The sequence below is a fragment of the Rutilus rutilus genome (genome assembly GCF_951802725.1).
Source record: "Rutilus rutilus genome assembly, chromosome: 24".
Taxonomy (NCBI): Eukaryota; Metazoa; Chordata; class Actinopteri; order Cypriniformes; family Leuciscidae; genus Rutilus; species Rutilus rutilus.
In genome coordinates, this window is record NC_140228.1 from 21,718,926 (window position 1) to 21,740,932 (window position 22,007).

The 22,007-nt window shown below is 36.3% G+C and overlaps 3 protein-coding genes across 18 annotated transcripts in view; 2 read left to right on the forward strand and 1 right to left on the reverse strand.

Annotated features, from left to right (window-relative positions):
• Positions 1-2,780, forward strand: part of mak (male germ cell-associated kinase) — a 46,645-nt gene extending 43,865 nt beyond the window's left edge. For 5 of the 9 annotated variants that reach the window (XM_084399216.1, XM_084399215.1, XM_084399217.1 and 2 more), the window contains 2 exons: positions 1,666-1,761; positions 2,235-2,780. In XM_084399216.1, coding sequence (XP_084255342.1) covers positions 1,666-1,761; positions 2,235-2,395 — 257 coding nt within the window. In that variant the 3' untranslated portion in view covers positions 2,396-2,780. The remainder of the gene's footprint in view (positions 1-1,665; positions 1,762-2,234) is intronic. The other 4 variants (XM_084399221.1, XM_084399219.1, XM_084399220.1 and 1 more) reach the window with 1 other exon arrangement.
• A 112-nt stretch (positions 2,781-2,892) lies between these two features.
• tmem14ca (transmembrane protein 14Ca) overlaps positions 2,893-22,007 on the reverse strand; it is a 240,646-nt gene continuing 221,531 nt past the window's right edge. The window contains exons 2-6 of one of the 3 annotated variants that reach the window (XM_084399224.1): positions 6,120-6,164; positions 5,710-5,794; positions 4,203-4,304; positions 3,968-4,055; positions 2,893-3,194 (exon numbers count right to left, since the gene is read on the reverse strand). In XM_084399224.1, coding sequence (XP_084255350.1) covers positions 3,137-3,194; positions 3,968-4,055; positions 4,203-4,304; positions 5,710-5,788 — 327 coding nt within the window. In that variant the 5' untranslated portion in view covers positions 5,789-5,794; positions 6,120-6,164 and the 3' untranslated portion in view covers positions 2,893-3,136. Of the gene's footprint in view, positions 3,195-3,967; positions 4,056-4,202; positions 4,305-5,709; positions 5,795-5,938; positions 6,165-22,007 lie in introns of those variants that run through there. The other 2 variants (XM_084399226.1, XM_084399225.1) reach the window with 2 other exon arrangements.
• On the forward strand, positions 10,793-21,771 carry tfap2a (transcription factor AP-2 alpha). 6 transcript variants are annotated; one of them, XM_084399657.1, is made up of 8 exons: positions 12,592-12,702; positions 14,331-14,357; positions 14,882-15,301; positions 16,389-16,440; positions 17,885-18,113; positions 18,714-18,832; positions 20,241-20,382; positions 21,075-21,771. In XM_084399657.1, the coding sequence occupies exons 1-8, from the start codon at positions 12,652-12,654 to the stop codon at positions 21,361-21,363; spliced, it is 1,329 nt and encodes a 442-aa protein (XP_084255783.1). In that variant the 5' UTR covers positions 12,592-12,651; the 3' UTR covers positions 21,364-21,771. The 6 variants fall into 6 exon arrangements, with proteins under 6 accessions (XP_084255778.1, XP_084255780.1, XP_084255783.1 ...); XM_084399652.1 differs by lacking the exons at positions 12,592-12,702; positions 14,331-14,357 and adding an exon at positions 10,793-10,969; XM_084399654.1 differs by lacking the exon at positions 14,331-14,357 and having other exon boundaries at positions 12,563-12,702.

A 22,007-nucleotide genomic window follows, 5' to 3' on the forward strand; every position in this document is an offset into this window, starting at 1 on the left:
ATTGCGATTGTTAACTCATGATTTCTGTTCGTTCTGTCTGTGCGCACCAATCTTGCACTTCTATCTACTCCTCAACCAGACCACCTAGAGACTTCGGGTTTTCGGCATTATGTTAAGGAAGGTCTAATCTCGGGAACGCACAAAAAAAAATCCAGGAAAAGATTTTGGATTTCCTGGAAATTCCAGAAAAAAATTAGTTTTTTGCACATTTCTCGGCAACCATAATAGCTATCGAGTTGAAACAAATTGCAATCGATAGCTTCTAAAATTTTCAATAATATTAGAAAAAAAGATTTGATCAAAAAACTTTCCTTTATGCTTCAAAAATTGAATTTTGAGTGTTGTGATCCGATGACGTGAGAAAATTGCGCTAAAACACTCAATGAGTTTTTATTACTTGTTTACAAGCTTTATGTGAATGGCCGTTTCTGTTTTGAAATTTGAAGTCCACAAAAGCGCATCTATCCATCATAAAAGTGTATCCATCCATCATAAACAAACTTCACTCTGGGGGGTTAATAAAGGCCTTCTGAAGCGAACCGATGCGTTTGTGTAAGACAAATATCCATATTTAAAACTTTATAAAGCAAAATAACTAGCTTCTGGCCAAACAGATTCCACTTAAGTCTAAGCGCAACTTATGCGAGAAATGCGACATACTGCTGATATTCACGCTACGCCATGACGCACTACGCTACTTCTGACACCATAAATTGCGCTTTAGGCGTAAGGAGACTTTTATGGACTTCAAAACAGAAACGGCCATTCACTGCCATTATAAAGCTTTGAAGAGCCAGGACATTTTTTAATATAGCTCCGATTGTATTCATCTTGAATTCATATGAATGTCATATACACCTAGGATGACTTGAGGGTGAGTAAATCATGGGATAATTTTATTTATGGGTGAACTATGCCTTTAAGACTGACATCATTGTGGAATCACGTTTTTTTTGCTTTTCTACATGTCCTGCATATATTGATATAATTATGTTGGCTTCACAATACTGATATTAAATTTAAATGTGAAGCGTGTAATTTTGTAAAATATTTTCTTCTTTGTTTGAGCAGCCCAACCAACCAGAAAATGTCCAAAACAATAGAAGGCACATTAATATTCATGATGAAAGCAGCCTTCCCCCACCATCCTATGCATGCTATATATTATTAGACTGACGTTGCAACATTGCCTCCGATAGTGGTGTAATGGTTTTTGGTGTGATTATCTGTTTGTCTCAGTTTAGTTTGAAATCCATTTGGTGACACTTAATGCCAGAAAACCTACACCAGTGTTTCCCATACATTGATTTATCTGTGGTGGCCTGCCACAATATCAACATTGACCCCGTACCCCCTACCCCCCTAGAGGGGCCGAGGTCCACCCACCAGTTTCACAAAATCCTGTGGGAAACACTGTACACGCTTTATCTTTATACTTGCTATTATTCTTCCCATCCCCAAAATGTTGAACTCCTCCTAGAGCTTTCAAGCTTTTCATTCTTTTTGTTCTTGCTCTTTAAAAAACTGACATGTGTTTGCTTTATTTATATATTTTTTACACATCTGTTGCTAGAGCTATTTTAAGATCTGTTGTATCTTTCTTCATTCATTTCTTCATTCACTCTCTCTGTCTATCACTCTCAACTCATTTATATCTGCTCTTAGTTGATCTCTCTGCCACTGCTGACTCTAAAACTGGCAAAGCTAAACCTTCAAAGTCCAAACCTTCCTCTACAGTTTCAGTCAATGAGATCTCTGAAGGTAAAAGCTCAGAACAATAGTTGTCTTAGTCAACACCTCTTCTCAGGATCAAAAATTAACGTTGCCACACCTGCTTTTTTTTTTTTTTTTTGCCTTGTACTGTGGGATTTTTAACAGACTCCTTGCTATTAGTGACAAACACTGAAAACATTCACTTGCAGCATCATATACAAGTTGTCAGTCTCTCTGTGAAACCGCAACGGTCAAAACAATGTTAAGATGCATTTGAATTTAAATATAGAATTTAAATAGACTTTGATTTGAATAACTTGCACCAGACTGTTGTTCTTACATTGTGATGTAAGCCATGCTATGTTTGCAGTTTCTAATATAGTTAGTGGTCAATTGGCTTTATTTACAAAATACAAGTTTTTACTTTGGTTTGGCACTTGGCAAGTGTTAATTTTGGACTCCGCCTCTTCATTGTTATTCTCTCAAAGTGGCCTTAAACTTTGGCTTTGCCGATTTCTCAGATTATGATGGATGGAAAAGGAGAGCAGACCGAACCCAACTCAAAGGAACGAGTTACTCAGCTCTAGGCAAAAACTCCGCCAATCTCATCGCTCGCGCTCCACCGGCTCAGCCAGTGCATGGACGGGTTGACTGGGCTGCAAAATATGGAAACCATCGCTAGTACATCTCATGTGAGCTACAGCTGCCGTGAGGACTAAAGTCTGTTTCAACACACGTAAATACTGTATAAACACATATCATATAACATCTTTGTATTTCTTAGAGGAGCAGCTAGGATAGATCCACACACCATGTAAACCCATGGCTACTTAATTATTCAATAAAGGCAAGAATCTGTGAACAATGGCTGTTTAAAAAGTTAATTTGATCATCTTCAGTCATCTTTCAGTTTTGTTCAGTTTATGCATCCAATGCCTGTAATCCTTTTACAATAAAATGGATAGATCTATATTATACATATTACATCTATTTTTTTGTAACCCTTTTGACTTTTTTTTTTATAGTATGCTGTTTTTAAATATATTGTTTTTTTTTTGTATTACTGTGATTCATGCTGGAAGGCAGTGTTATGTTTTTTTTATATTTTTTTTTATTATTCTCTTGTACCATTTACGGATTGTATACTTTTTCTGTATTGAGAACTATCACATGATCATATAATGTAGATAGCATTTATTGGGTTGGACCGAAGTCAAATCAATAAATAATGTTTTGTAAGTATTTTATAAGCATAAAATGGGCATGTTTTTAACAAGTCTTTAATTCAGAAATTCACCAAACAGCAATTTTTTATTGTACATTTTATACAAAATACCTATAATGACTAAGAGCTGTAATTACATGTTGTTCAGCAAGAATGACTACACTTGAGTGAAAGTAGATGATGATTTCTGTATGGGTATCATGATTGCTGAGGTTTCTGTAACATTCCGGCTCCAAGTTTTGCCAGCATCAGGACACTGCAAGGAACAATAACAATTAAAGGAATAGTTTAGCCAAAATTGAAAATTCTATCATCAAGCTATATAAAAGACGTTGGTCTGTTCTTTACTCAAAGCTATTGGATGAATTCAGAAGAAAATAAATCCAGCAGATGAGGCATGTGAACTACTTTTATAATAGTTCTCTTTTTATTATTGATGCTAGAAAGTCATACAGGTTGTTTTGTCTAAAGATGCACACATTTTTTTTTTTTTTTTTTTTTTGTCTTCTTTTTTTCAAGGGCAAGTTTGTAAAAGCTACTTAAATGTCTTAATTGAACTAAGGTCTAATCCTGACTTAATCTAAGCCCTGTCTGTGAAACCAGGTCATAATGTAATATCTTTTTTTAATTCTCCCCTTTACACATTTGGCTGGAATCTGCATGTGTATGCATGAGAATATGATTTATTTATAGATGTTAATTTATTTTACTAACAGCCAAGAACAAAAATAATTTAGGTTTTAGACCAGGGTTTTCCAAACTATGATTCGTTCATGAGGGCACTGACGAGTTAATGAAGCACTCATAATTAATTTAATCATGAAATTGTAAAAAGAAAAAATAGTTTTAAAATTAAAACACTTAATACAAAAGATGATTACATGCATGTAATATGACCATTACCCAACATCTGAGAAACACAAATATGCCATTAAATTATTGCAATATTAAAATCTCAAAGGGGTTTGGCTGACTAAAACTTTGTGAATCCCTGTATTAGACAAATGAAGTGTGATGTGTGTCAGATACCTTGCTCCAGCGATGAGACCAGCTGGAATGATTTTGCGTGAGTTATAGAATCTCTTCCCCATGATAGCAGTAAGTGTACCGGATGCAGCTGAGAGAGAAAAACATTGATGACAGATGGTGTAATTCAACATCACCATTACTTAATTTTATTAAAAAAACAATCACATATACTGCTACTAGATTACTTTCTGACAGCAAAAACAATAATAATTGCTACCCTGAAAAAAATACAAACCTAAAGACACCCAAATATTTTTTGGATCTTGTGATGTCTGGTAAGCACCGAAGCCAGCCAAACCCCCAAAGAGTAGTCCTGCTGCCAGGGATGGGACACTGCCTGCAGGACAACGGAATTAAATCATAAATTGTACTAAAACACTGATGAATGGTATAAAGTGGCGAGGTATTCAGTGTACAAAACAAAGTTGTCTAATGTCAAGTCACCTTTATTTATATAATGCTATATACAATAGATATGGGTTCAAAGCAGCCTGACAGTAATAAACAGGATATTAACTCAATGACACAAACTTGATCAAATATGAGACTAATCAAAATTCTGCCGTAAAGCACCTCCAAAAAGACAATATTGTCATTATTCAGATCAAGACAGTTCAGTGTCTGTTTGAGTTGGGTTTAATAACTTGATGTTGCAAAATTCAGCACTTATAAAAAACAAATTCGATTCAGCTATAAAGCAGCTCTACAGAAGACAACGGTCATCACCCAGCTCAGTTCACTTCAAGTTTTGTTCTTGAGCATCTAAATGCATGTTATAGGCCTATATTCCAATAAAAAAAAAAAAATCTGAACAATCAATAGGGTACAACAGGGTTAAACAATTCCTTTAAGGAAGTTTCCTCGCTGCTTAACTACCATAGTACGATGCATCGATGGAGAAATCAACTAGCTAGTCACGACTGTTTCCCGAATTAACCGTAGCCTATGTCGCAAAGTATCGTTCAACCACGTTGGTTTATGACGTCTCGCACGTGGTGGACTAATAACTTATTTTAATTAATCTGAGATCGAATTAACGCTAGATTTTGTCATATAAGCTACAGACATGGCATCTGAAGACCATTTCTAATTTTTCTCAGTTATTTTGCTTTATTACCAGATTCAATATTTGGCTCGTTCTTAGAGCACGTTCGCACATGCGCAGTCTTCAAAAACGGTGCTTTAAATCTCCTGACAAACTAAAAGACGTAAATTACATTTGTATTCTAAATAAATAACACGGGTTGTACTGAATGTCAGCTTGCTTATTTTGCTAAAGATAAGGATTTATTCAGTCTACATCTCATGTAAACTAGAAATAACGTTATGCTTTTAACCACAGCTCGAGAGCTGTCGTTCCAACCACACAAGTTTACGATGCTGTTTGCGAACGTTCGTTGGAACGATGGTTTCGGGAAACACCAAATCGTTGAACTATGCTGATAACGACGGAACTTGCGACCATAGTTGGCTAACGATGCTTTCGGGAAACGCACCCCTGACCAGCTAACAACCCAATACCAGCCTGGGGTGCGTTTCCCAAAAGCATCGTTAGCCAACTATGTTCGCAATTGTCCCGTCGTTATCTTTTACAGTCTATGGTCGTTATCAGCATAGTTCAACGAGTCAGTGTTTGGAACTTGCGAACATAATTGGCCAACGATGCTTTTGGAAAACGCACTACAGCTTGGTCTCTAATGTGAACTCAATGAACATGATAACCTCTTGAGCTTTCTCATTACCAGCTTTGACATATCCTATGACTCCTCCAGATGTTACTAGTGCTGCGTATCCATAACCAGCCCAGTCTACTGCCATCATCAACACCTGAACACACAGAAACATTTTAAACACAGACAGTTTACAGCCAGTGTGTGCCTTGTTTGCAATCGTGCACCTGTTTAAAAATGACAATTGCAGTAGAATGCATGGGTAGAATATTGTACAGCTGACTCAGACACTGAAACTCACACGCACAAACTCATATCATTCTCAGGTAAGTGCATGACCGGTTCATAAACCGCATGTGTGCTATCAGCTCTGAATGCAGAGGCTGACACAGTGTTTATTCATAATATTTTATGGTGTTACTCGAAATAAGTTAGGCCTATTCTAAATTACAGCAGTGCAATATAATTATTAATGTTAATACTCGCTGCCTGATGTCCTTGTCTGGTGGTGGAGTGTGTGATGGTCGAGTCGACTTGGAATTGCGTAATGACTGACAAACTCAAACGCCAATGAAAACCTTACGCATCTGACGCACATCCGTTACAACGTTTCTGGAGTGGACTTATGGGAAATGAAGTTTACTCCAAACTTTCTAAATTTCACCCAAAAATCTTTGATTGCTTGGTAAATGGTGCAAGACCTTTCTCCAACAAAGAAATACTGTGGAACAATTTTTGTCACATTTTTGTCCAAAACAAATCCTTTTACTTGTTAGGTTGTTTAGGTTTAGAGAGAGAGAGAGAGAGAGAGAGAGAGAGAGAGAGAGAGAGAGAGAGAGAGAGAGAGAGAAATATGGCCAAACTTTTATTGGATGGAGTTTGCCTTATTGATAAAAAGTGAAATACAGCAATATAGGCTACATTTCGATGCAAATGGAATAATTTCTTTTGACAATTTTCACTGCAAACCAGCATGCTATAGTCTGAAAAATGTTGTATTTCTAACAAAAGAGAAGCACTACATTTTAAGATACTGCACAATAATCTCTCCAATTAGCTCCCAACTAGCTTTGCTTCATTTCTTTATTTTTTTTATTAATGCAGTTCCTCAGATCTCATCTATTCCCTATAAAAAAAAAAAAAAAAAAAGATATAAATATGAAAATATGATTCCCCCCCTGAAAGACAGGCTACATTTCTCAATTTTTCTGGCAGCTGGTTGAACTTATTTCTCGCTGGAATTTCCAATCCTGTGATATCTCCTTTTTTTTTTTTTTTTTTTTCGCTTTATTTAGATTTTATCCACATAACCACATTAATTGCAGATATTCTTCTTATTATGTATACATGTAAGATATTTTAAAGTATTGGAATTAACATACATATTAAAGGGGTAGTTCACCCAAAAATGAAAATTAGCCCATGATTTACTCACCCTCAAGTCATCCTAGGTGTATATGACATTCTTTTTTCAGACGAAGACAATCGGAGTTATATAAAAAAAAATAAAAAAAAAGTCCAGGCTCTTCCAAGCTTTATAATGGCAGTGAATGGCCATTTTTGTTTTGAAGTCCATAAAAGTGAATCTATCCATCATAAAAGTACATACATCCATCATAAACAAACTCCACACGGCTCTGGGGGGTTAATAAATGCATTCTGAAGTGAAGCGATGAGTAACTATCTATAATGAGTAACTATATAACCCCTAAACTTAACACAGTCTCACCCCCAAACGTCACATACTGACGCGTCTTGACCAAACGGCAATATACGACGAAAAGGGTACCCCTAAAACGTCCGTATGTGACTATTCGGGTTATGGGTAGGTTTAGGTATGCGTTAGGGTACCGCTAAGAGGCGCTGCTGGTGCGCTTATGTCTTCGTCTCATATGGACGTTTTAGGGGTACCCTTTTCGTCGTATATTGCCGTTTGGTCAAGACGCGTCACTAAACTATTTAGGGGTTATAAGAACATACATATGATATCAATCAATTGTCTCTGTAATCTTAAGTACTATGATCTTATGTGTCTTACTTATTGAGATTTCCTGACCTGTTTGCAAAGTTTATTCTTTGCCATAAACAATGTGTGTGTGTGTGTGTGTGTGTGTGTGTGTGTGTGTGTGTGTGTGTGTGTGTGTGTGTGTGTGTGTGTGTGTGTGTGTCTAAAAACTTTATTTGTGCATTCATCACATCCCCAATTCACCTTTGCTGCATGTTTTTGGATTGTGGGGGGCAACTGGAGCACCCAGAGGAAACCCACACAGACACAGGGAGAACATGCAATCTCACAGAAAGGTCTCCTGGCTCAGTTAGGACTCAAACCACCAAGCCACCATGCCCTATTTTAACCTATAATTTAATCATTATTGCAATGTTTTTCACCAACTGAGAGAATAATATTAAAGGCAAATAAACAAATTAGGAATATATTTATTCAACAATATGTCAGTGTTCCTGTTCCTTGTGGTCTAGATAGCAGAGCAGAGTTAGGACATTTTTGTTGCCATGGTGAAACAATCTGGAAAAAGTCCAAAGACTCCAGGAAATCTGATCTTTCCCACACACCTGCCAAGTTCTTTTCCTTTAGTCACCCAACATCAATCCCACTTAACAAACACCTCCCCTCCCGGGAACAGCATCAGATCAGATTCTGAAGTTACTTATAACACATGCTCCATTTTGTGCTTTTGCTCCTCTACAGAGCATCTAGGGGTCTGTTGTCTTGTCTTTGGTTATGTTACAGAAAACACTTTATTTTGATACTATTACTATAAGTAACTTTGCAACATGTCAACTAACTCTCAATAGAGTATTAGTAGACTGTTTACATATTATCTGCTAACACTTTATTATGATGCTCCCCAACTGACATTCTACTGACTATAAGTAACTTTGTAACTACATGTCAGCATATTCTACTAACCCGAACCCTATCATCTAACCATAACTTAACAGTCAGTCTACTAATACTCCAAGAGTTAAGTGACGTAGCCTAGTTGCAAAGTTAGGCTACTTATTAGAATGTCAAGTTGACCATCGAAATAAAGTGTAACTGGAAAATGATTTGGGAAAGAAAATGTAAAATTAATAGTTGCAAGGATATGGCTCACTTTAATGGAAAATATTTTGCAGATCAGTTGTGGCATGGCATTAAAACTAAATCAGAAAAAAAGAAAGAAATTGCCTGTTGTGTATTTGTGTATTTAAAAAAAAAAAAAAAGATTAAAATAAGTATTCAACAAGGCTCCTTTAAACTAAGGTATAGTATGTAGACATAAACCATTACTATTTTTTTTTATTTTTTTTTCAGCCAGTTCTTTCTTCCAGTTTAATAATCTGGCCTAATAGACGAGTACAAGGGTTATGTATGCTATGCAATCTATTGAAGCAAATAGTAATTTTGTTGTAGTTTTAAATACCATCGTTAGATGGCGCCAGATGACAAAATTAGAAACATATTTGGTAGTCATATTTAATAACGTTGGTTGTGACAATAAAAACGAGTAATTGGAACAATTGCATGTTTTATTTTATTTTGTTTATTCATTTAAAAGTTGTGATTTCAATATGTATTTAAAGTATATGCTCATAAATAGGTATCAGGGCAGGCGTGTAATTTATGGCAAATTATAACTTTTTTTAGGCTCTCATGGAGTCATAAAAGAGAAGGTCAAATGAGTCATTAAGGGTAATGGATTTTAACTGGTCGATGAGATGGACAGGTGGATACGTGGAATTTGGGAAATATCTGACTTCTGCAGACTGTTCTCCAATAGAGGGCGCCAGATAACATCAGATGAATTAGAGGGAGAACATTTAGGCTACTTGACAATATTGTCTAGTCTAGAAAATGTCTCTCATATTTCACGATGGGCACAAAACGATAAACTGGTTTGATTATAATGAAATATACAGTAGTTTTGTCAATATTGATATTAATAAAGAACTAACTGATGTCTTGGATGTAAACGAAAAGCTACTTGGAGCAGTATTTTTTATTTTTTGACGGAGCCGCATTTTTGGAGCTTATTTGAAAGACATTTAGTTCTTTAGAAAAAGTTGAGTTTTTTTTTTTTTTTTTTTACTATAGGCTACTGGTTTCCTAAATAGGCTACTTGTTTTTTAATAGCCTATTTCTGTTCTGATCTTACTAGATCTAGTTTACTTTTTTTTTTCTCATCATAAAGTGTCTCATAAAATTATTATTTAAAAAAAGTTGTGTATTTTAAACAGGTCAGAATGACACCTCTGACCACACACTTCATTATCAGACTGGGGTATGGCTACATGCATTTGGGCACATTATTTATTTGTGCTTTAAGGTGTAGTCCCTGTTGAAATTACTTGACCGCGTCCACTTTTTTTCTCTTTTTTCTTTCACTTTATTTAAGTAATTAGTGCTATAATAATACTTATACTAATAGATGTCTTTCTGGTGTTAAAAAAAAGCATAATAAAGTCCTATCTAAAGCGACAGGGGGTGCCATCATTTAGGCTATACAGCACTCAGGCTCATTTCTCATCTGGCATTAGTCACTCTCCGAGAACCGCAGTTATTTGTTTTATTTTTATATTTTGGTTCATTCATTCACACACACAGACACTTACAACAGAGGAGCTCTGTGTTTGAAAAACATAAAAAAAACCAACCTAAAATTCGTCCCTCCTTGAATGTCGTATTTGTGATATGGGTGATATAGGCTATTTGTTTTATTAGCTGACATTTCGCTCAGTAATTTTTTGTATGGTCAAATTAACTGGAAATAAAAATAAATAAATTATATATATATATATATATATATATATATATATATATATATATATATATATATATATATATAGGCTATATATATTTAGTGAAATATATATTAAATTAAATTTAAAGGATAAAACACTATTTCTTTTAGGTATAACGAATGGCGCATTAAGGCTACTGTAACTGCTAATATCTAATAACATACAATCTGAAAACACACTGGTAGGACTATCCTATATTTTATGTATGCTGCCTGAGCAAGATTTAGTTTTAAAATTTGTCACTTAAAACAGCAGGTGAAAACGTCACACTCTTCCTTGTTAATGTGCAGCAGGAATCTCAACATTGCTTTTACCTTTTCCAGGTGTCGTTGCCTTACACGTGCCCGTAGCAGAGCGCATGCGCCGTGAGGTGGTCCTCTGTTTTTATTGCCAGGTGAGTAGATTTTGTTCAGGTAAAGTGGAATTTTGCTTAAGGACACAAGACCCAATGAGATAATACGGTGTGATGTACCACATTCAGAGAGAAGACACAAGAATGTCACTAATGGGCAAAATGGGAGACTGGCAGGTAAGATCTCTTCCTTTTAAGGCTATGAGGGTGATGCGGTGCTCGCTTTTACTTTTCCATATAAGTTAGAATTAAGTCTTCGCCACAGTAGCTTTTTCAACAAGTTTTCAGTCAGTAGGCCTATTGGTCATTAACCATTGTAAATAAAATGCTACACAAAAGCTTATGCTATAGATAGAACACGCAGATAGGTTTGCATTTGAAACCGCGAGAGTGAAGGCAATGGCGAAACAACGGTGAAATAGTCTTATGATCAGAGTTCTCTAAAATGAGGAACTCCTAACTTGTCAGATAGGCCAGACTGGTTGCTATGTATTGGATAGTTATTTTATTTTGCCTGGTGTAGCCTACATGTTTTAATTTTATTAACTGATTTCAGATATTGCAATTTCATTCTGAGCAGCATTTCCTATAGTAGCCTAACATAAACGGGAAAGACTGAATGTAGGCTTTTTATTATTTTCTTTATAAACTTTCCCTCCACTGTTTTCCCATGTGTCTTTTGTGTCACACACGACCCTTAAGTCGATGTGGTCCATTATGACAAAAAAGTAGGCTAAAACAAATACACAAACAAAAGTGAAAATCAAAAAATAATTGTGATTCGGTAATTTAATTTGTGAATATAGCGCCATAAATAACTGACAGACTAGGTTTATTTAGACACAAATAGGCTATTGTGAATGGACAATTTTCGCACAGTGAAGATTGCCAAATAGTGTTAAAGAATGAAGACTAGTTTTGCTTTTCTTTTGTGCGATTGGTTTCAGTGATGCGGACCCCTAATCAATAAGCAGCGAACAACAAAGCAGCACACCCATCCATTTCTATTGCGCGTTTCTCTCCCTCTCTTAATCGTCATTGTGTCTTAGTTTCTTTCGGCCTCTCATTAATGACAACTGGACTCACCCCACCAAAAATGGTAATGGAGATAAGGGAGAGACAACGCCTTAGAGTCGGCGACCTGTCTCCTGACCTCATTCACATTTAACAAGCCATGTTGTTGTGTTAATTATTTACATTTATCAAATTGCGCCGTTACACGTTCTAAATAGGTGTATACCTACTGAAGAATCGACCTTTTCTTTGCATAACAGTGTTGAGAGTATTTTACAGGCCCGGGCTCACTATAGGACTAAAACAACAGTTTACAATTGTCAGACTGGAAGCAGTGTTTGCCCACTGAAGCACGTGCATGCTGCAGTAGTTTAGCATTGTTTAATATATATTTTACAGGCTGCTCTTGGGTTGTAGATTCGAACGCTTACAACTTTTTGAAAAATGCGTGTGTATGCAAAGAATCTGGTCTATGATAAAAACTGATTTTTTTCTTGGTTCAGGTTATTCTTGGCCTATTAATTCCACTCTGAATAAATTCAATTGGATGATTAATACAAATGAAAAGGTGAAGTCCTCCTTCACCAGTGATATCAACCCTTGCATTTACTGCTCCCTTTTGAAATACACATGAAACTCAGTAAAGGTATTCTTTCTGAATTCTCTTTGCAGGTTCTACCTGTGTATATTCATTGGCTTTGGTCTCTTGATATGCTAATGAGGGTTATTACAGTAGCGCTCGAGTCTCTCTCTTTCACCATTAGAGGGAGATCTGAGCGCGCAGCTCGAGCCGTGTGCACTGTGTCAAACTCAAGCGAAGACGCAATTCACTCTATCCACAACCAATGAAAATGCTTTGGAAATTAACTGATAATATTAAATATGAAGACTGCGAGGTAAGCGGCTTATCCAGGATTTTAATACAAAATGTTGCATGATATTTACCAAAATTCTGAACGGTTTAACTTTTCACTCAGTTAGTTTTAATTTCAATTTTTTAAACTGGCTTGCTGTATGTACCATTTTATTTAACACTTAATAAAATACTGCAATGGGGTACTGCATGATCCAGAACACGTCTTTTTTTTCCAACATAGCAATAAAACAATAATAATGATAATAATAATAATAATAATAATAATAATAATAAACACATCACCCATTCATTGCCAGTAGAATTTCTATAGAACAAAAATGGATCATGAAAATGGATCATTCGTAATATCGAAATGTGTGTATATGAAAAAAAAAAAAAAAAAAAAAAAAAAAAACAACTTACAAACATACGTACCAAACATAGGTTTGGTAAAAAAAAAGAAAAAAAAAGGTTGCAGTGGTTAAATTAGTTTTTAAATAAATGTGTTTGTCAAATTGTTTTTATTTTTTTCTTTAAGTTTATTTTATGTTTCCCCCCTTTATTTAGCACGATGTGTTTGTGGTGGATGCAGTAATATATGGGAGTAGTTTTTGGAGTGGCGAAGCCAGTAAAACGTGTTTTCGCTCGTTTCTGGAGAATCACACACGCCATGATCAGGAAAGAACCTCTGCACTCCGCGCGTCCTTATTAGTTTCTTTCAGCGCGTAGGATCGAGTTGATTGTAGCCTATAATAATTACATTCGGTTTCATAATAATCGCGCATGATATGAAAATGTGTATGAGTAGACACGTGTAAAGTTTGTTGAATATAAATGCTCTCGCGGTGAGTTAAGCTGTATCGGCGTGTGTTGATGTGTCTCGGCCGTGGTTAAAATCCTGGTGAGGGATTCTAGTGGGCCATGGAGAACGAGCATATGAGGACTAATGTGAAAAATAATGAGGTAGACGAGCATCCAGTGAACAGTAAAAATGTGCCAGGCCAGATGCACTCTGCGTTCGCTGGATTTTCACCAGAATCAGAGGTGCACATTGTTTCCTTCCTTGTGTTCTTCCCCCTCGTTCTGTCTTTCTTTCACTTTTGCTTGCCCTCGAACCTTTTAAAATGTTCCCCCCTCTCTCTGATTCGTCAGACGCAGGAGAATGTCCCTCTTTTTGTCTCTCTCTCCCTCTCTCTCCCACTCACTCTCTCTCTCCTCATCTCTGATTAGATATACTGATTCCTCATTCAATGGACGTCATTTAGTGCAGTCTGCCTTGAGTTGCTTCCTCGCTTCACGCTCGATTTCCGACCATTCTTCTCTTATTAGGTATTCGTGTAATATTAATAGTCATGAATATCTACTATTAGGAGTGCAGGGAAGAGGCAGATCTGTGCTAACATGAGCTCAAGCGAGGGAACAGCTCACTGACAGAGCCGGGAGACGCCAAGGGGATCTAAGAAACTTTAGAGAAAAAGCATTGCATCTAAAGAGCAGATGAAGAACATTGGGAATTTACCCAGATTGTGATGGATTATTGCTTTATTTGAACGCCGGCCACCGCCACCTCGCTCTACAATTATTATTGGCTTGATTTAATTTGCACATTCATTTTCGTTTCGTCCTTCTGAAATTCTTGCCTTTTGAAGTCCTCGAGAATCTTCGCAGATGTTAGTGCACAGTTTTTCCGCGATGGTGAGTGACTGTCGGGAGTAAAGATCTGAAGACTGCGCTCAACATTTACTCTCCGATTGTTTTTTTTTTTTTTTTTTTTTTTTTTTTTTAATCCTATCGTTTTGTCTGTTCCATCATGCAAGCTGTTCTTGGTAGCATCAAATGCTATTACAAAGACTTTATACTTGATGTGAGCTCTGGTTATTTCTCTTTGCATCTCAGTCGGATTTTTAATGGCTAAATGAATAGCAAATTATTGATGTACATTTTAATGTAGAATAACATGTATTATGATAGTCGTGGGGGTGTAATTATAATTATAATGTAGTGTTGTTGTATTTGTTATTGTTGTTCTTGACCGAATCAAAAGCTTGATCAGTTTTCTGTTGAAATAACAAATTACTTCCTAAATGCGATTACAAATCACTTCTGGTTATTTATTTTTTTCTCCTTAAAATAAAATATAAAGAAAATTAGAAATAAAAGAAAAAATATATATATAAAACAGCACTAAAATAGCACTGTATCGTTCTCTCTCTCCTAAGGATCGCCATGACGGGACCAGCAATGGCACAGCCCGGTTACCCCAGCTGGGAAGCGTGGGCCAGTCTCCGTACACCAGCGCTCCTCCGCTCTCTCACACGCCCAACTCAGACTTCCAGCCGCCATACTTTCCGCCACCCTACCAGCCCATCTACCCGCAGTCTCAGGATCCTTACTCTCATGTTAACGACCCGTACTCCATCAACTCTCTGCACGCCCAGCCGCAGCCACAGCACCCGGGCTGGCCCGGCCAGCGGCAGAGTCAGGAGAGCAGCCTGCTCCACCAACACCGCGGGTTACCGCATCAGCTGTGCCGAGAGTACCGCAGAGAAGTGCTACTTCCCTCGGGTCACGGCCTTGATACTGGACTCACGGATTCAATCCCTATCCATGGAATACCTCACTCTTTAGAAGATGTTCAGGTGAGGAGAAAAGCTGAAATCTTATAATATAACATGCAACCTCTATTATACAGATTTGCTGCTGCATGGTGCTATTAGAATAACATCGAGAAGTCTAATACTGGGTCACATATTTAAGTTGTAGCTGTTTTATTGAAAATATTATGGTAATGTGTAACACAACGGTTTTTGTCACAGTAACTTGGTATAAAAAAAAAAAAGTGTGTTTTTAAAAAAAATGCTGTTTGAATGTAATATTTTTAGCCTGTATTTGCAGGTAATGGTGATATATATATATATATATATATATATATATATATATATATATATATATATATATATATATATATATATATATATATATATGTATATATATATATATATATGTATATGTATATTATTATTATTATTTTTATTTTTTTAGAGCCTATGATGAACATGCCATGTTGTGTGAGGAAACAATTTAGAAAATAAATGAAATTTTTATGTAAAATTATATTTTTTGAAGACACCGCGAGTAATTAAAAAATAATATAAAGACAATTTATGACAAAAGACAATCGCATTTTTCATTAATTATTTACTGGATTTCTTCTCTTCACTGTTGTTCATCCCAGCAACACAAAGTGAGCGGTGTGCTGAGCTTTTTGATTAATATTGTCTGTCATTTTTGGACGTGATTCTTGGCTGCCCTCCTTTTCATAAGTAATTTGATTGCAGTGTGCCTGCTGAAGAGATCTCACGAATCGAGCCTAGACAAAATCCCCTCTTCCACCGCAACTGCATGTTTTCTTGTTCATTTTCTTGGTAGATAAAATTGAAGTAAATATATTTGCTATTATTATATTTTATGATATAACACATCATCGTTTAAACTTTTATTATTTCAAGTGGCGCATGCTGACCGTACAGACTATAGGCCTACTTTCTTTAAAGATGCAGTTTATAGTGATGAAATTACTAAAGCGTTTGTGCAATTTTTCTCTTTGGGCTGCATTTAATTTCGTTTGCAAAATAATAATAATAATAAAAAAAAAATAATAAATAAAGTAGGCTACGATGTTTTCAAACTTTCGATCATTATTAATATGCTTTTTGATCTTTGCAGCATGTTGATGATCAAGGAATTCACATCCCAGACCAAACTGTAATCAAGAAAGGTAAGCAATTTCCTCTCTAATACCGTACGTGGTTCAACTAGCAGCTCTCCGCTCGTAAAGACTACCCGTGCTTGCTGGGAGACGGATCGGGTTAATTTGTAGGCCCTGAGATAGCCTGGCGATAAGGCACAAACCATTTTAACAAAGTGTTCCACAGCGGACACTATTGTCTCTGTTATTATGACGGTGCTTGGCTTAGTCACATTTAAAACGGTAGCCTCTAATGAAATTTGCTAAATGTCTCATTCAAAGATGACGCGAGAAACGAGTGTAGAGGCTTCGTTTATGAAACGCCTTTCTTTAAACAGATTTAACAAAGGCCGGCTGTATAATTTTCACTTTAGTCATTTTTGCAATTACGTCCCTCTTTGTTTCGTTTGGATCATCGCAGTTTGGTCAATGTGGGCTGCAGGAGAATGAGTGTTGGATCGAGTTGTTTTCGTTACAGTGATATGATTTTCTTCGCTTTAACAATGTGAAAGCTTTGACATGTTAAATTTGATGCACCATGCATAAATCCACAAAAATACTCATCGCACATACACGTAATAATTGCGATCTCACGAGTTCGTTTAACTCCTCTTGTCTCTATTAGTCTCCCCTGAGCTATTAATGTCACTACTGATCTATCCAAAAGTGCCTGTGCTTTTGTTTCCGGCTAGCACATAAAGTAACAACGGGCGCTGAAGCAGGATTTAGGCCGGAACACTTATTTGTAAGCGCTCGTGTGTGAGTCTGAGCAACCTATTTGGATTTGTGGATATCATGGCGCTGTGTGGCGTTGTTAGGGACTGTTTAACGCTTAAAACTAATTTGGAATTAAGAGAAATAATACACATTTTTATTTGTCGGAAGTATTGTATTGTATCGGTATTGGATTATTATTATTATTATTATTATTATTTAAATAGCCTAATAATAATAAAATATGTTATAGGAACAATAGATTTAAGTTTATCAAAATTTGCGTGGATAATGCCATAGGCCTATTCGTGTTTTTTTTTTCTTTTTTCTTTTTTTTCTTCGTTAATCAGTTTGTTTAATGATGTCCAAACAGTGAACAATTTGAAGAAATGCCATGCATGTTGAACTGTCATTTTCACCGAGCTTGGTGTGGAGTCACTATTGTGATATAATATGAAATATTTTGATGGCTGGGCCACTTTATTACTTGGGGCATATTCCAGCAGTTACATTCATGAGCTGAATGAAAAGCTATTGCTGTGGTATCTATTTTCCTTCCTCTCTGATAAGACCATACTGCCTTTGATTCCACATAGGCGTGCGAGATGATGTGCATATAAACGCATATGTCTAATCTTACTCAAAGGCTGCCTGCTGCATAGTAATTCATCTTTTTCCATTTGGTTGATGCTGTAGTCTCGAATGGGGGGCCTAATCATGTTCTTTTTTGTTGTTGTTTTTTTTTTGTTTTTTTTTTAAGGTCCTGTTTCCATATCCAAGAACAACAGCAATGTATCTGCCATACCGATAAATAAGGACGGGCTTTTTGGAGGTGTGGTAAACCCAAACGAAGTGTTCTGTTCGGTTCCGGGTCGTCTGTCTCTTCTCAGCTCAACGTCAAAGTACAAAGTCACAGTAGCGGAGGTGCAGAGACGCCTTTCTCCGCCTGAGTGCCTGAACGCTTCCCTGCTCGGCGGGGTCTTGAGGAGGTGAGCTGGACGTCCATTGCATAATTATATATTATCAAGCGCTTTCCGTCGCCAAACTCACAGACATGGTAGCCATTTGAAGTCATACCCCAACATAGGCAAAATATTGTGGCCTACCCAATTGCAATGAGCTCATGCAGTCATGTCTTTAATGCAAGACAATTTAATGGACACTTCCTTAGTGTGGCAATTAAATCTCACGTGATTACAGTGGGCTATAGTAACATGACAGACTGTTCTTAATTTGAAAAGATTTTTAATTTTGAAACATTCAATCGCAGGCCCCTAAAACAAAGTGTTTAAAAGAGGTCTTGCTTTTAGCATAAAAAGTTAGTCAAAGAGCTGTTATTAGGGCTCTTGACACATGATTGCTTAGGCTATTATTATTAGGCTATTGTTATTATAATTATTGAAGTTCATGCGCGCTCCGGTCTTAAATAGCATAGAATTATGATCAATTATAATTTAATTGATACGTAAATATAGCTGTGTATATAATGATATAAAATATGTAGCATAGGCCTATATCAGTAAGAGAAATAACTACACATAATATATATATATATATAGCCTATTTATTTTTTGTCATTTATTTCAAAGGGCCAAATCTAAAAATGGCGGAAGATCTTTAAGAGAAAAACTAGATAAAATCGGATTAAATCTACCAGCAGGGAGACGCAAAGCTGCCAACGTTACCCTCCTGACGTCACTGGTGGAAGGTAAGTTTCCTGATAAATATATATTTTTAATAAAGCAGGTGCTTAATGCAGCTTTCATTCCAAATCAGCATTTTCATTCATCCGTGAAATAAAGAGTTTGTCTTGCAAGCAACAGTGATGAAGGATATAAGAAAAGAGAACGGAATCAGGAGATATTATTCGGAAATACCTTTTTTTTTTTTTTGTGGGATTACAGGAATCTCTCTCTCTCCCTTTCACAGGACCACTTGTCTTTAAATTTGAGCATGGTGTGGATTCGAGTGTCTTTGGGGCCTATTTTGTGCCATGTTAGCAGTGTTGTTTTATGACATTTTCTTTTGTGCAGTTGCTGGATATAAGGCATACAGCCTAAAATTATTATTATTATTATTATTATTTATTGTTTATTATTATTATTATTATTGTTATTATTATTATTATTATTATTATTATTATTATGTGTGGATTTTATCCTTGTCGGCTTGATGCAGTTGACCTGTAGGTTGAAAGCCTATTATAAAATATAAATGAGTTAATTATGTTGCACTGCGAAGATGCCATTGCTGTTGAATAAATCCATTTTGCTTGCAAAGTTGGAGGTGATTATTCCGTGCAGTGATATTTGGTATGCCATGGGTTTTAAAGGTGAAAGCTGGAGACGGTTCATTGGTTCCTGTTAATCATTGCCGCTGAAGACTGAATGTAATATTCATCGTGCTTCATTGAAATTTAGTCTTGTATGGTAATGAGCCTGAAGAAATGTATGATTCCTGCGAGATAAGGGTGAGGGGTGGGGGTGGTGGACATGCAAGCAGACGCTGATTTAGTCGGAGGACATTGGCTTTCTGAAGAGCTGTTATTGTTTATGATCTGCTCCATTTTATGGAAAGCAGTTTAGTAGAGTTGAGCTTTGATGCTAATTGGCGCATGCGTTCTTCCGGATTCTAGGCTTATGACAGGAAGGCTCGCAGTAAAATTCCAACTGTTTCAGGAAATTAAACCAAAGACTTGAGAGAAAAAAATCAAACCAAACACACAGACCTGGTCGGAGTAACCTATTTTACATGACTAAAGTATAAGGAAGTTTACATTTAGCCTTTTGAAAATTATTTCGTATAGGCTATAAAACATTCTTCTAATAGGCTATTGACAAAAAGGTCACGAATCAATGACATAGCCTAGTATCTTTTGGAGTTATTATCTAATGTTCTGTTAATCTCAGAAGGAATGTGCATGCTGACGCATGTATTTGACTAAATTCAAATTTCTAGGTAATGGAAAATAAGGGTGCTTTAATGATGTCAGAATTGATAGAGAGCGATGTCCTGCTCATTGGCCGAGAACGTTAATTAGATGACAATTATGAAAGATGTTCATTACTCTACATTTTACTGCAGTAACATAAATACTGACTCTCGTTTTCTTCTAGGTGAAGCTGTGCATCTGGCCAGAGATTTCGGTTATGTATGTGAGACTGAGTTTCCAGCCAAGGCGGTAGCTGAATACGTGAACCGACAGCATTCAGACCCAAATGAACAAGTCCAAAGAAAAAACATGTTATTGGCATCGAAGTAAGTGCTATTCTCACTATTCAGATGTCAAAGCGCAGTTATCTGTTTAGGATTGCGTCTCTTTGCGTTAATTGTCGTGATGTATTTGTTGGAGTTTTATTTCTGCTGGATAACCCAGAGCTGCTAATATCTGTGTAGGCTAGATATTAATAAAAATAACTGGATTCAATGTCTTCTTCTTTTTGAGGCCGAGTGATTTCGTAAAATACACAAATATTTGCACTATATATTCGTAACCTATATGCTACATCCTTACATTGTTTTATAGATTTTCTAAGTAAATAAAAAGTCAAAAAAGTCAAAAAGTCAAAAAGTCAAAAAAAAAAAAAAAAAAAATATATATATATATATATATATATATATATATATATATATATAATACATACAAATAACGATGAATAACAATAAAAAATATCAACAAAGGCGACGCTCTTCTTTAGATGGCATGGAGCCTAAAAATCCAATTCTCACGTATCCGGTTGACATATTACTCACGTATATGCGACACTCTTTTCAAACTGTCCATCGCTCTGATTCCACTCTGCCCAACAAGCTGCTGTCAGAAGGAATACGTATGCCATTGATTAAGGGACACATAAGGAGCACATAGTCTTACTAATACATTTCTGACTTCACCTTCAGCTGTAATTAGCTTCATCCTGACACGCATCCTACATTGTGTCTCCTTCTAGACAAATCTGCAAAGAGTTCACGGACCTGCTCTCCCAAGACCGCTCGCCCTTGGGGAATTCACGTCCGCAGCCCATTCTCGAGCCCGGGATTCAGAGCTGTTTGACCCACTTCAGTCTTATTTCTCACGGATTCGGGACTCCGGCCATGTGCGCGGCCCTCACGGCGCTGCAGAACTATCTGACGGAGGCCATTAAAGCCATGGACAAAATGTACCTGAACAACAATCCCAACAGCCACAATGAGACGGGGTCAAAAGCAGGTGACAAAGACGAGAAGCACAGAAAGTGATGTCCAACCACCACATCCCAATTGATATATGACAAAATACATAACAAACACACTAGAGATCAAGATGAAAAATTGAACGGACCATCTCCCGATCTTGACATTTTGAAATATTTTTGATTTTTTAAATAGTAATAATAAAAAAAAAAAAAAAAAAAAAAAAAAAAAAAAAAACAGTTCACTTTGGGATTCGCGGACAAGGCTTTTCTGTCAATCAAAACAAAGCAGTGTGCCAATGAGAGGAGTACAGATCTGCAACAGCAGGACTTTTCATAAACTCACTTTGTATGAGTTCAACGGACTGAAATTCAGCGATTTTTCCCTCAGTATCCCCATTTACGATTGTAGCCATGTGACAACAAGAAGCTGAAAGAGGAAGATTTTCTATCAGTATTGTGAATAATAAACTTGAAAAAAAAAATAAAGAAAAAAAAATCTACAGCTCCATGCCATGACTTCAAGAACTGACTTTTCACTCGACCAAGCGACCAACTTGAACTTTAAATTTAACACGATTCACGGTTATATGAGGGAATCTGTGTTCAAGTATGTATATATTTATTTATGTGTAATTTAATGGGAATTGTAAATATGGTACGTCTGTTCAAACTTCTTTTTTATTTATCTGGTGCCTCCTGTTTTAGTGG

What these genes read in the sequence shown, in the direction of transcription:
- tfap2a (XM_084399656.1), top strand. Translation starts at nt 13,584, where the DNA reads ATGGAGAACGAGCATATGAGGACTAATGTGAAAAATAATGAGGTAGAC. An exon ending in ACTCTTTAGAAGATGTTCAG is followed by an intron (nt 15,302 to 16,388) that starts GTGAGGAGAAAA and finishes TGATCTTTGCAG; the next exon opens with CATGTTGATGATCAAGGAAT. An exon ending in CTCGGCGGGGTCTTGAGGAG is followed by an intron (nt 18,114 to 18,713) that starts GTGAGCTGGACG and finishes TTTATTTCAAAG; the next exon opens with GGCCAAATCTAAAAATGGCG.